Genomic DNA, 15,430 nt, shown 5'->3' on the forward strand with positions numbered 1-15,430 from the left:
CGAGTGTGGTGACGTTCATATCCACAAAGCAGCCGTTACAGTGGCCTCACGACGCGGTGCATTGTCTTGCTGAAAGAAACAATGGTCAGTTAGTAGAAGCGCTACAATGTAAAACGCATTCCATTGTCCAGAATGTTCAGCTATCTCTCGGAGTTCAATGTTCGAGGCACCACAGAGATCGGAGGCAAAAACCAGGAAAAAACAGGACCATACCATCACACCGCTATCTCCGAATTTCATAGTTGGTGTTACACTCTCTGGTAAGAGACGTTCGCACTCCCACTTCCATCTGCTCGGTAGAGGATGTAGCGTGATTCGTCGTTCCATAAGCGTGGAAGTTTTCCAAGCTTCCAGACGTCCCATTGTACACCCTCTTTTCACCACTGAAGACGACTCCGCATGTTAGTTCGGGTAATGTGGGGCTTGCATTTAGCAGTCTCACCATGGAAACCCATGTTGTGGAGCCTCGGTTTGTACACGTTGAATGCGCATCGACTGGAAGATGAAGCCCGGAAAAACTCCAGATTCAGCGTGTTCAGCCAAAGATGAATGGTGCTTTTTACATGTTGTCCTTCGTAGCATCCTATGGTGACGGTCGGTGAGTGTGGTGAGTCGTCCACTGCGGGTAGCACTTGCAGTTGACTCCATTCACTTACATCTCATGGTGGTATCACTGATTCTTGACCTGGAGTTAGCCAATTTGTCAACAATTTGCCAAACAGATAGGACTGCAACATGACATCCTATCACAACGGCTCTTTCAAACTCCGTCAGTTCCATTCTCACAGCCATTTCACCAGGACACAATTGCATTGACTTGGGGGCATCACGTTCCTCCAGTTTATTCCGGCACCAAACAAATAACTCGTTACATGTCACGATGCATCTTGCTCATGGGAATGCCCGTTGACTTTTTTGCAAGCAGAACATATTTTAATGATCAGTTAAATGGTATTTAAGTTTAGCGAAGCCTTGGTTCGGAATTCAGTTCCACTTGATATTTGTTTTGGATTATCAACAAACATGTAGCAATATACGTTTTGGGTGGGACGTATTAATTTTTGATTTAAATTGTTACCTTTGTAGTTTTCAGATCATTTCCAGTACTTTTTAGTAATCAATTTTCCAGTAACGATTATAAAACTCTCTCTCTCTCTCTCTCTCTCTGTTTACCATGATGTTCCTTGTAGAACACCAGGAAGCTATCTTACTACTTTCCTTTTTCAATTTTATCCTATTCCGTTGTTGTTAGAATTCCTGCATTCCAACGGAAGGACCAAAATGCACACAATTGTTGGGCCTGGAAATGGAGTTATGAAAATCCTACCTGCTAAACTTAAGCTAACATATCTCACTGACGCTATTAAACGTTATTTACTAATACTGCTAATCCTTATCAGGACTGGTTTAAAGGGGCGAAGCAAGAATGCTTTTCATCTTCCCCGTTATTTGTAGAGGACAGTGTAAGGATAAGGTGTTATTGAGCTATTAAAGCTCTGATCATGGCATGAGGGTAACAGCAATAGCCGAGCCTCAGTTAGAACTTCATTGGCTATAGCATTGCCATCGATTACCCTCCCTGCTAAGATATTTAGAATTAGTTATATACATGAGTTAATTTCAGTGGAAAAAGGTCAACGGGCATCCCCATGGGCAAGATGCATCATAAATGTTATGTCGACCTTGATACATTATATCCTACTGAAACCCAACTGAAATTTCATAAATATGACAAAAAATTACCCTCTGAAAAAACGTCCTTTTTAGCACCAATATAACCAAACCGTCATAATGATTTCAATTCCAAAATCAATATTTTAAAGAACGTTCAAAAATATCGATTAAATTCTGTTGTTTTTTTTATTCGCACTTATGAAATGCCACAAAGCGACTGACTACTCTCCATGAATATCTTAGACGCACAATATAAAGGAACATTTCTACTTCTTGTTAGTGATTTAAATCTCTCTAACAAGAGTCGAAGATTTTATTTTCTGCCAACAGTCGACTGAAAGTTTGTAAATCCTTACAAAAGTTTTTAGTAGCTGCTTAACGCTCTGGGTCTAAAGACAATATAAAGATGTTTTTGTTTTCAATATTTCAATATCTCGAATACTTACTTAGGTAATTTACATATCTTCTTTAAAACTGGGACTTCTTTAATATAATGGAGAAATAAATAAATACTTCCCAAATATAAGCATCTCGGTATACATATAGCACTTGATTAGGAAGCTGAAATTATTTTAAAGGTCTGCATTACGCAGTAATAGCAACGAAAAGTAGAAACTTCTAAGTTCGCAAATAAAAGAATGCTATTCGTAGAATTACATCATAAAAATATCATGCTTAATGACGTCACGGTACTGCATAGAAAATATAAAATATAAGTGTATCATGAACCAAAACGTTATCACCACCTACATAGTAGTATGTTTGGCAATTCTCGAGATAACCGCGCTTGCATCCGTCTTCACATTGACCACCAAAATACCTCAGGATACTTGTGATGTCCTGAGGTATTTTGGACCAACTAGATAGAATAATGTCCCGGAGATAAGCGACTAAGCGAGGCATTGGCGTCGACCGGAGACTACTGCGTTCCACATGATTCAGATCGGATTCAGATCAGGAGAAAGTGAATGTGATCTTCGAACTATGCTTGTACCACGCCAGCCTTGTGATATCGTGTATTTTCTTCCTGGACGAGTTTAGCTCACGGGACACATTATTACCATATAGGGCAATACCTAATTCGAAACAATCCCCAGGTATGAATTAGCGGTCAAGGTTTGTTCAGTGGAGATAAGAGGACTCAGTGATGTCCATGAGAGAAATTTCAACTATATCCATACCAGGACACTTCTACCCCTGGCCGGTTTCCAGTCAACCATGTACAATATACAATATCGCAGAGTATAATATAATCTAATATAGTATAGTAAATATAATAAATCGTGGAAGGCTTTTTGTTCCCCAAAGAGATTATAAGACGCCCTTTAGCAGTAAATAAGTTTTGAAGATTGATGGGCAGCCAGTCTTCACCGTTAACCGTCAAGGATGGTAGTTAGCCTACGGTAATAAATTCCTCCATCCGCGTACAATACAGCAGCGCTAGTTTCTTGTAGTCTGGTCCCTAACCTTAACACAATTTATGATGGTTTGAAATACTGTGAGTTTTTCGGTTGATTTTTCTTAGACAATAATTAGGATTATTGGCAAGTAGATTCGCTAATCGGATGGGAAAAAAGCTTAGAAACAGTGTAGTCAGCGACTAGAATCAATAAAAGCGAACGCTATTTTCATAGGCCTGCACAGGCATATATAATATGTATGTTGTAATAAATATAATATGAAAATACAGCATTTTTATGTGAATCGCACCCACCCTATTGCACATTTTAGTAGTATGAGTGGGGTCAGGGTAAGAATTGATAATCCAGAAACTCTACTTTAGAGATCAGATAAGAACTTTTTTCAAGCCTAGATCTAATAAGCATGGATTTTCATCACCCGCTGTGATCTCCCAGCCGAGAGCCGAAATAATAAATCATCTACCACTTAACCGACTTAAACCAAATCCTTCGAGTGGGGAATAATCAGACCACATAACTAAAAATATCGAATGCAATAAATGGACATAAGGTGGATTTCTCTGTAGGGAAGCAAGAGATAGTGGCAACTCCGAGAACCGAGTTACAAGTATCTCTTGAAGCTGAGTCACTTGATGTGCAGTGGATCGAGCACCTCCCCTTGTTTCCAAACGGGTACTCCTTTTGATGTGTATGAATGATCGAAGGGCTAGCATTCGTTTACATGTTGATTATGTGAAAAATTAATTTCAACAAACAGTCTGTTTGAAAATTATTCCAGTTTATAATTCTAAACTCTATTTTTTATTCCGTATAAAAATAAATAAATAAAGAAGCTATGTTTGATATGATTCATTAAAATACTGAATTACCCTGAGCTAGCTCGACGTAAAATGATTTTTATAAACACATCATAATGTGTTTATAAAAACACATTACTACACGTCAACATGCGGTATATTTTTAAACTACTTTGGGATAAGGGTTTGGAAATGTTCCGTGGATGTAATTCATCAGTAATGCGAAATAATTCTTGTTTTTCTAAGCCTGTAGGCTACTCTAGTGAATTCATGGCTTTCGAAAGGTTTGGGAACACGGCTTCAGATAACATCGTGGTCGCATTTTATTTCTCTCCAATTCTGTTTTCATAACCAAACAAATAATCAGAATCAATTGATAGTATCCAAGCTATGTGCTGTCAAAAATCCCCTTGGGTGGTTTACGTTTGATGTTGGGAAGAAAGTTGCACGTTCGTCTGTGAGATGGTCTTCTATTGACACACAGGTTATCAGTAATAGAAGTATCGAAATATATTGCATTTTTATCCCTTGAGCCAGTGTAGCTGATGCCAGAAAATAAAACAGTGTTTATTACCTAGGTTGTGCTGTTATACATCACTAGTGCTGCCATCTGTAGAGCGATTTATGATTTATGTATTAGATATTATTTTGAAGATTGCAAATAAAATTGTAGTTTAATAAATAAAAAAAAATAAAGGTAATTGTGAAATTATATATATATATTCAATTTATTGTCTTCTAGAATCAGTGATGCAGTATGTTATCCTCAGCAGCGCCCTCTTCCTCCTATCACTGGCATATGCTTCTGCTGACAGCACATCAAGTCATGGTTCTCCTTCTACATTAGAGGATGCCATCATTCCTGCTGATAACGATGAACCGGACAAAAGAGGATGGAACGATCTTTCAGGAATGTGGGGCAAACGTGGCTGGAACAACCTCTCCGGAATGTGGGGAAAGAGGGGTTGGAACAACCTTTCTGGTATGTGGGGAAAGAGAGACTGGAATGATCAACCTGCTCCATGGGAGAAGAAAGGTTGGAACAATCTGTCAGGAATGTGGGGAAAGAGGGGTTGGAACAACCTTTCTGGTATGTGGGGAAAGAGAGACTGGAATGATCAACCTGCTCTATGGGAGAAGAAAGGTTGGAACAATCTGTCAGGAATGTGGGGAAAGAGGATTCCTGATGGTCCATCACTCCTGCAGAAGAGGAGTCCCAACTGGAATAACCTCAAAGGATTGTGGGGAAAGAGGTCAGACTGGAATTCAGCAACTCTATGGGACGATGATGGTAAGACTGAAGCAAACTTTTATTTCTACTTATATATGTGTCAGTCTGTCTCTCTCTGTGTGTGTGTGTGTGTGTGTGTGTGTGTGTGTGTGTGTGTGTGTGTGTGTGTGTGTGTGTGTGTGTGTGTGTGTGTGTGTGTGTGTGTGTCATACTTACATTCAAACAATCCACGATCCTCTCTGAGTAGAAAATGATTATTGAAAAATATATTCTCGCGTGCACACACACACACACACACACACACACAAATTCTAGGAAATTCATAAATGCATATCAGTTTTGACTAAAAATATCAATTTATGCAAGTTACATTTCCGTTCTTCAAAAGATAGGCGTCCCTTTAACGACACAACCCTAAAATGAAATTATATGTTTGAAAGCACAAGAAGACCTAATGAATCCTTGCTAAGTCGCTTTGTTAAAGCAATCTTACAAATATTGCGCTCCCTACAACCTTTAATCATCAAAATTAGCTATATTACCCATTCCAACACGATAAGTATGCATTGCTGAGCTTGTAATTATCTTGTAACTTTACAAAGCTTCACAGAATTAAGGGGGGGGGGGGGAGAATACTTTCAAAAACACATTTTAGAATGTGTTTTAAGCGGTCATTTATTACTGTTACAATCCATTAGTTGAGCAATGAAGCCACTCATATACAACTTAGCTAATTCCAGTAATGTAGGTTTGTGGGTGTTTCTATAGCAACCATTGTAAAACGTGTGTTATCGTTGCTTGTACCTTGAAGCTTGAAAGCCAATAGTGAGAATCTCTCATTTAATTTACTTAGAGTAGAAAAAAAAAACTTTTATGGACTCTTCTTCCTATCTATCTCTCTATCTTTATTTATTTTTCGTTCTATTTTCCTTGCCTTTATCGACACCTGCATGAGGCGTGCAAGACAGGTTGACAAGTGTGCCTTGCATTGTCCATCTGGCAAGAACTACTTTTGTTAAAAGACCAGAAGATTGTACGCTTGTCTTCTAGTGCGATAAACAGCACAAGTGGACACTAACAGGGACATTTTACACAATCTATCATTGGTGAAAGGGCTTCTTAAGTCCATTCAGGTCTTAAAAGTTTACAAAGAAAAAAAAAGTTCCTTTTCATGGTTTTTTTTGTTACAAACTAAAATTTTAGTAGATAAAAACAGGCTTTAGTAATTGAAGATTTCTTTACAGTGTTTGATGTGTTAGTATTTTATACTCGTCCAAGAATTTATTAAACTTATAGGAAGTATAAGTAGTTATTTTCAATGTAAGGGGTTGTGTTGTTTAAGGATAGTGAAAACAAAAGAAATAGTTTAAAAACTATAAAACGGTCGTTTCTTCGGTCACTAATAACTCTCAAAGGTTTGTGTGTGTGTGTGTGTGTGTGTGTGTGTGTGTGTGAGGGAGATATGTTTCGTTGAGCAATGTGGAAAACAACTATATATATATTACTTTCTCATTATAAAAGAAAATACGCAACTTATTATCAATATATAACGTTGGAAATGTGTAATACGAAACACGTTTTATGGTTATTTATTTTTAAATACAGTATTTTATTAAATACTTCTTACTAAATACAAAACAGTCTAATGATAACCTGTTATAATGTTTTTTTTAATATAATCTCGTTAATATCTGTATGCTATCATGTTCAATAGATACTTGCTTATATCTTAAGAATAAAAAATCTCACATTTTGACACACTACATCACTAGTGTGTCAAAATGGGAGATTACTGTAATTATATTAAGACCGAAAGCAAGCTATGTTGGTTGTGTGACAAATTGTACTACACTGGCAGATGCCGTTAATAAAATATTCATGTTTTTTTCTTTCTTTTTTTTTCTCTTTTTTTTTATACATTTAATATAAACTGTTTCAAAGTTGAAATCAAACTTATTATGAAACCCAACACTGAAAAAATCTTAATTATATTCATTCCTTTATTTAATGTTTTACTTTATTTACCTAGAAGAAAGCTTATGTGGAAAGAGATTATTACCACGTTTCCACAACGTTATATAATAATAATTTCAAAGAATCTTCAGTTGATTAAATTTTTTCCCTACTCCGAACAGTTAAATTTGTATGTTAATGTAGTACGTAAGTAACGTGGAAAATTTGCGCACTGAATGACGGGGAAAGAAACGCACGCTGATGTAATCCCCCCATGCAAAATTTAAATATTTTGCATTTCATTCTAAATTGCCTTGTGTTTGGGGTTTTGCATTCTTTGACATCTTAAATTCAAACACATGCCGTCAATCTCAAGGGAAGTACTTTTTCTTTGAACTTTTCTATGGTCTTTATGAGTATAATATTTTTTATTTATAAAAATATATATATATTAACTTTATTTTAAAATGGTATCAATTAAAACTATCTTAAAATGTTCAATTATTCTATAAAAAGTCTTTAAATTTGATATAATTCTTTAAAACATTTCAAACAGCTAATTTTATTCTACATCAACTTAATATTTTAGGGAATCGCTAAAGGTTTTTGTGAATCAGGCGCGGAATGACAATGCTGTAGCCAATGAAGTTTTAACTGAGGCTCGGCTGTTGCTGTTATCCAGCCATGACTAGAGCTTTTAGCTCAATAACACCCCATCCATACAGATTTTCTTCATTCAGATGACGGGATAAAGAGTCAAGGACTCAGTCCATCTCCCCAGTTCTTTTAAGATTTTGTGAATCAATCGAGCGTGAGATGCCGTGATTGATTCATTCAATCCAATACCCTTGGACGGAAATGGATTAAATTTGATGCAATTCTTTAAAAACTTTTCAAACACCTAATTTTATTCTATATAAAGTTAATATTTTAAGGAATCGCTCAAGGTTTTTGTCAATCAATCGACCGTGAGGTGCGGTGATTGATCCATTCAATCCAATACCCTTGGAGGGTAATGGATGGCAATGCTGTATCAATGAAGGTTTTAACTGAGGTTCGGCTGTTGCTGTTACCCCCTGGGGTGCTGAGATTCGAGAGTTATGAGTAGGCTCTCTTATGATTTTTGCCTTAAGGGAGCAATTTGATTCTCCAGGAAAAGTGTTCTCCGGCACGGCCCACTGAGGGGCGTTGTCGGTGAATGCTTTTCTTCGGAATTTGAGCGGTTGTGGCGTGTGGGTGGAAGCCCATCGCCGAGATGGACTGTCTTTCCGCCCACGATTGAGTGGCCTAGGGATCGTCCGAATTTTTAGAAATTGGCTTTACTTACGTATCACCAATACCCTTGGAGGGTAATGGATGGCAATGCTGTAGCCAATGAAGTTCTAACTGAGGCTCGGCTATTGCTGTTACCCTCCTGCCATGATCAGAGCTTTAATAGCTCAATAACATCTTTTCCTTACACTGTCCTCTGCAGATAACGGGGAATATGAAAAGCATTCTTGCTTCGCCCCTTTAAGCAAGTCCTTATAAGGATGTATCAATTTCTGATTTATATACATATACGTACAGTGAATATATATTTTTAATTTTTATACATACAGTGAATATATATATATATATATAAATATATATATATTTTTTTTTTTTTTTTTTTTTTACGATTTTATTCCAAAAATAAGTATGTTAAGCCAATATCTAGATCATTTTTAAAAGCTTCTTTTTATTGTAGCAGAACTTATTAAAGTAGACCAACAGTAAAAAGAAACAATCATGAAAAGGTAGTATTCTCACAAAACAACAGAGAAAGGAAACACTTATATATAATCTTTAGATGTTCAGTAATGAAATAGTCGACACTTGAATTCTGTAGTTAATCTACTATAATAGGAAATCGCAGTTAGAATAACACAGCGAGCAGTAAGTTAACACAGAAGTTGTTTATGTCTGGGAAATGCCTGTGATGGAAAGAGATCAAGTTTTAATTAGCGGCTTTGGTTGGAGGATTGAGCTGAAGGAACGATATCAGTGCTGAGGTTAGAGTAGATGGAGTACCAGTTCAGGTGCTTACACATCCTAGATTATTGGACTCAAGGGAATGGATTCGTTAATCTCTATCTTATTCCTAGGAGTTATTTTCTGAACTGTTCGCTAAAACAAATACTAGAGGCAAAAGGAGAGATGTGTTCTTTAAGAACATCGCAAGTGGATAACACCTTTGCCGTTATTAAATTTGGTATAAGAACGGGTCATAATTAATTTAGGTTTGACCTTTTATATATTACTATTCGTAAAATTTTATTGATGCCAACAGTTGTCCTGTGTAACCAAAATAATTATATATATATATATATATATATATATATATATATATATATATATATATATATATATATATATATATATATATATATATATATAAGTTTTTTTATATTTATTTTATAAATAAATTTGAATAACGAATTATTTCTAAGAGGTTTAGAATTTGAAAAAAAAATTAAATCAGTTATAGAATTTAAAATTTTAGAAGCTACTTAAATATTAAAAACTTCTATGGAATTTTAAATACTATAAACTGTCTTTAGAAATTTTAAAATTCTATGCAATTAACAGTTTTAAAAATTCTCAGTTGTCCATAAAAATTCAAAATTGTTATTTTTGAAATTTCTAAGTCTATGAGGTTTTTTAACAGTATTTTTTAAAAACTTTCTAAGGGATAAGAAGTAGGGTCGTCACATGATAACCCTAATTGTTATCCCCACTGACAAACATAATAAAATGGCTATTATTTTGTTCTTATACAAATGATTAAGCTTCTGACCACTATTAAAAATTTCTTGTGAGATATTTTCATGCTTCAAAAAATGGCAGAACAAAAATAAAACAAAAAAATGATATACACATATATATATAATGATGGGTTATATATGGGTTAAAATGATGGGTATATATATATATATACATCATTTTAATTTAAATGATAAATTAAGTTGCTATGTAAAATACGCAAAGCATATTGGGATACATAGCAACGATATTCTAGCATTAATGACATTTCCCAAGTCTAACAATTCAATGTAACTAATATTAAAACACTAAGCTATAAACCTCAATAATTTAAACTAACGAAAAGCAATAGTAATCAAAATCAAAGTTTATAATCACTGAACTGTTACAGTAATCTTCTCTTGTTCTAAATTGTAAAGTGGTAAAACTTTTGAATTAGTTACACTGATTTTTAAACAAACGAGGCCCTTAATTTCTGTACTTAAATTCGTAGATACCGCCATGATAAGTTCTTCTACTTTCCAGAGCTTTCTACGAGTATTTCCTTGAAATCGACATTTGAACGTATCCTAGCAACCTACAGGCTCACGCGACATACTTATTCGAGATGTGTCTAATCGCGAGACTTGTTGCTATGGCTGCCGGTAACTAAATGGCACATTTAATCTTCCATTCAGTGTCTCTTTCTGTTATCTCGAATTGGAAACACAATTACACAACTTTGTCTGTAATTAATAGTAAACAGAGGTGAAAGTTCGGGAGATTGAAATTGTCACGACTACAACGAGCTATGGTATAATTAAAGTTAACGGACAAAAGAAATACAGTCGAAAGTGGGCGTGAATGAAACCTTTTAATTTTTGAGAACGCTGTCGAGAACAATCGTAAGTTAGGTTTATGACGTGCAGTTGTTAGACGGAGTAATGTTCGTGTCGACTTTAAAAATGGTACAAATAATCAGTCTGCTCTGCTACAGATTTGTTATATGAAACAGTGTAAAAATAACTGTGTTTTTCCCATTTAATGAACACAGGAGAAATATTTTTCAATTATAATTCATTTAATTTTCAATTAATTATATTTATAAAATGTGATCAATTATATTTCGATTATTAGTTGAAATAAATTCGCCTAATTGGTTTAAATTAAGAGATAATAACATTATGATTAAATCGATTTTATATTTTTCAGAAGCCGAAGATATCTTAAAGCCAGAACGTGCGTAAAAGATGTTTCTTGTCAAAGCATCTCCTACCATCCGAAATATACTAATCCTGAAAGATTATGTTCAAATCCCTTTCTTCCTCTCTCCCGAATACAGCTCATAAGAACTTCAACTATTGAAAAGAATTCTACCAACATTGGTGGAGTTATATTATGACGTGGTGTCCTTTTTAGGAAAAAACAAAACAAAACAAAACAAATGTCTTAAGTTAAATTGATATAAAAGTCTATCTTTGAATCTTTTCTAAAAAATAATTATAAATATAATCAATAGAAATAGACACATTTAGATACTTAAATAAGTCATATTTCTTGAAATAACTGCAATTAATTATCAAATCAAACATAATTAAATAATTAGATATTATTTAAATAATACGATTTATACACTAAATATCCAAAATTTATTTTACATAAAATAATAGTGAAGTCTTTTATGTTAAATGAATATTCTTTGTGTGTGTTTATGGACGAATGTGTATAATACCCAAACGTATTATTTTTACAACAAATAGATTTTTTTTTCTTGCTTTAATTCTCACCTGATTATTAGATGTGAAGTTTCTCTTAATATAAATAAACGTTTAGTTGCTTACTTATTAATAAATTGCATACGAGTCAGTAGTACAGATTACACTAGGTATGAATGTTTGATTGAATTACCGAAATGTAATTAAAATATGAACTTATACATCCATATGAACACAAATATTTGTAATTTTTGCATTTATAGAAAGCCAATGTTATCTTAATTCTATTTATTTTTCATTGTTTATTCCAAAATAAAATGTAATTCCTGTAGCACGCTCATGTTGTAGACATATTAATAAAATAAAAGTCACATTGTGTTTTTGTGTTATGTCATTTCCTATCACCCCCTTATCTACAATCTTTCCTGGTACCAAAAACATAACCAAAGCAAAGTAAACCGAATGCTATCGCACAATAAAACTGTCTATAAGCTCTTCTAAATTTAAATTATAAGTTATGTCCGCCTCTATCGATATAGCGATATAGTTGCTAGACCCAGCAATCTTTCTTGGGTCATTGCTGTTCACAAATAATTTTTAATCAGTTTATGCTTGGAAAAACATCTTTCCCGCACTTGCTACGCTAGCAGGATTTGTTAGCGTAGCGACGGCGCCTACCGCAATATGGCTGAACGAGCGCACTTATTAAGCCGCGCTGTGAGGCAGGCTACCTCTATGCTTGACCCTGTCGACCGTACTGTGAGTGAACATCAATATAGTTTATCTTGAACTACTTTCAGGTTATCTGAAACACAAAAGTAAACAACAGGAACTTCTAAGCATAAATCATGCTTTATTCACTCTTTTGTGAATCTTCTTCAATTTGAATATTATCTTTAAATGTATAATTCTCATTGATTATATTTAGTTCAAAAAGTATGATTTAAATTAAACAGTTTGCTAATTTTTTTAAAATTTGTTTTTAATGATAATTTAATAAGTAATTTTAAAATATACAAGTATATATGTGCATACAAAACTCACAAAAAATATAGACTTATCGGGAGAATTTTATAGAAACAAAATAGACATGTTACGACTAACAGTATAGCAAAAAATCAGCAAGACAAGTTTACTTCTGTGAATATAAGTATGGCTACAAAGAAACTATAGGTATACGTGTAGGTTTGACTTGTTCATATGCATCTATCGTACCTCTATTGCTATATCTGACCGATGTAGCAACAGAGGTACGGAACTAACCTCCGTAACCGCACGCATGTGCTGTTGTCAGGACATAACATATTATTGTGAAACATAATGACTTCTTCACAGATAAACCCAGGACGTTTGTGAGTAATGGATAACTGTAACTGATCCAGAGTGTTACGGTAGAGTTCAATACTCACATGAGCCCGGATTAAGAAACTCAACAAAAAATACACCCTTATAACACACTTTTGTCATGATCTTTGATGATGGTGTTGGTTTGAATTTTTTTGAGATAGCATACCCCCGTACACTTGCAGTGCCGAAATTTCTGTCCATGCAGAATTCAAATCACGCTAGGCACTGTAAGAATAAGTATCCGGTCTTTCTTCTATCTTATATCTGATAATGCTACATTTGCAAAGTCCAAATGATGCCATCTAGTGGTCATATATGGAAACATACGATACAATCGCTCTTTTCGCTTTTTCAGATCCTCTTTCTCGCTTTATTATTGGAAACCCAGATTTTCATTATCTCCAGTTTATCCATACCTTACGTAACAATTATTTCAACTGGCTGTAGAAAGATTAAAAGACAAACGAAAGAGATCTACACAAAACTACTTCAGCGTGACTAATGCATCAAAATGTCTATGTTTTTCATTAATTTCTTGCTAACTAATTATGTTTTATTCATATTGAAAATTATCTATTCCCGGACTTAGATCCATCATTATGTCTATAAATCAAAAGAACGTTATGCAAGTAGAAAAACATTAATACACATATTATAACGCGTTTCTAAATTAAAGAAATCGCTTGTAGGCACGGTAATACTTTATCAGAAACTCTTGTTTGAATAACGCTGTACCAAAGAACAGTAGATGATATAAATCCAGTCCATTTGTTTAGCTGACATCTCAGTGTCATAATAACTGCGTGGGAGAGGAGAGACTGAACGCATGTAATTATGAGTATTCACAATCCACTTTTAATTTTTCACCATAGAAATGCCAGTGGAGAATAAAAGTACGTTATTGCTAAGAACGACGAGCATCAACTGCTAATGCGTAAGTGAGACACCGAGAACTGGGATTCTCCTAACTATGATTCTTGCATTATGTTGCCTCACTATTCATAGGAAGGCATAACAGAGATTAGTCTCAAATGTTGACTCTGTAGCACAATTTGTTAGCAATCGAAGTCCATATGGATGTTGTTGTGTTGTTGTTAGTTATAGCCTTAGGCTGTTTAAGGGTAGCTATATATACCACCATCTAGAGAAATGACCATGAGCCACGTAGTTTCCCGTTGCCTTCCTTGCCGTACTATGACTGTAGCCTGTAAGTTCACGGGCCGATTTGCCTGCTTGCGGGATGAAAAACCCCAGATAAACCCTGCTGTCCATGCTCAAGACCGGCTTAGTTGGCTATGACTGAGAAAGATCCTTAAATTCCTCAAGTCGGCGACGGGAATCGAACCCAGGACACTCTTTCGCATATGATTGCGAAGCGCATAGCCAGTAGGCTAACCGCGCAGACATGGAGGTATACACATCTTTAATACTGCTAGAGAAATGTTTTTTTTTTCTTGAGATCTTTTGATAAATCATAAAAAGTGTTTGCCAATTAATTTTATTATTATTATTAACATTCAATAGACTTAATTGATTTCTGAATATTCTCAAAAGTAATACAAAAATGAAAATAGAAATGAAATTATCAGTAAAAAAGAAATAAACTATACATGCATTACAAAATTCTGCTATTTCAATGAAACTAAATAAAGAAAAATGTGTTTTTAACTAAAAATGCTAATTTGTGACTACGAAAATATTTATTTTCTTTCCTATGTAGTCATTCCTATTTCTTTTCTATATTTTCATTCCAAAGCAAAGAAATATTAGTTATCGTAAATGAAGACTTCTACCACAGGCAATTATATTTATCTTAGGGATGAAAGCTTTGCCTGAAAAAAAAAAAAAAAAAAAAAAAAAAAAAAACATAATTACTTTTTTGCGTGATGCATTAAATTCTGAGCAGTTCCAAGTCCTTTTAAAATGATATGCTCTATCGAATCAATAAACGGTGTCTTCGTTCAATTACAATATTTAGCAAGCCAATTACCTCTATTCTAAGAGCTTTATTTGAATGATACTGCTATCCAGTAAATACATTTATTCATCAATAATTTTAACGCTAAGGATATTTCATGTTTCTTTAGTAAAATATCGGAAAATAATAACAATTGGCAGAAGCAGAATATCTAAATATCGGAAAATAATAACAATTGGCAGAAGCAGAATATCAAAACCAAAAAAAAATATATTTAGCGTCAAATTTAGATTTATGACATCCAAAAATATTTTAGGCGTCACATTCTTTTTCATTTATTAATTGTATATTATAATTTTAAAATAAAATAATGTAATAATTAATTATAAAATAAAAGTTTCAATTATGTTTATAAGCATTCATTTTTTTAAAAATAAATTCTCATTATTAAATCTGTCAGCTATGTTTTATTTTCAGATATGAAAATATACTTAAGGACTTGTGATATAAACTGTTGTAGCAAATATTATATTGACCTATATTAGTGAAAAAATGATATACACAGTTCAGTCGAAATGTTGATCATTCACGTTATTTCAAAACCGAACGTT

At 34.0% G+C, this 15,430-nt stretch overlaps 1 protein-coding gene across 1 annotated transcript in view; it reads left to right on the plus strand.

The window, feature by feature from the left end:
* The window catches only part of Mip (Myoinhibiting peptide precursor), a 51,007-nt gene extending 39,077 nt beyond the window's left edge, over window positions 1–11,930 (plus strand). The window contains exons 2-3 of the mRNA XM_090396031.1: window positions 4,635–5,183; window positions 11,052–11,930. Coding sequence (XP_090252157.1) covers window positions 4,643–5,183; window positions 11,052–11,086 — 576 coding nt within the window. The 5' untranslated portion in view covers window positions 4,635–4,642 and the 3' untranslated portion in view covers window positions 11,087–11,930. The remainder of the gene's footprint in view (window positions 1–4,634; window positions 5,184–11,051) is intronic.
* Window positions 11,931–15,430: the final 3,500 nt, after the last annotated feature.

The sequence above is a fragment of the Typopeltis vanoorti genome, chromosome 7 (genome assembly GCF_054136105.1).
Source record: "Typopeltis vanoorti isolate ZY-2024b chromosome 7, IOZ_Tvanoo_1.0, whole genome shotgun sequence".
Classification (NCBI taxonomy): Eukaryota; Metazoa; Arthropoda; class Arachnida; order Uropygi; family Thelyphonidae; genus Typopeltis; species Typopeltis vanoorti.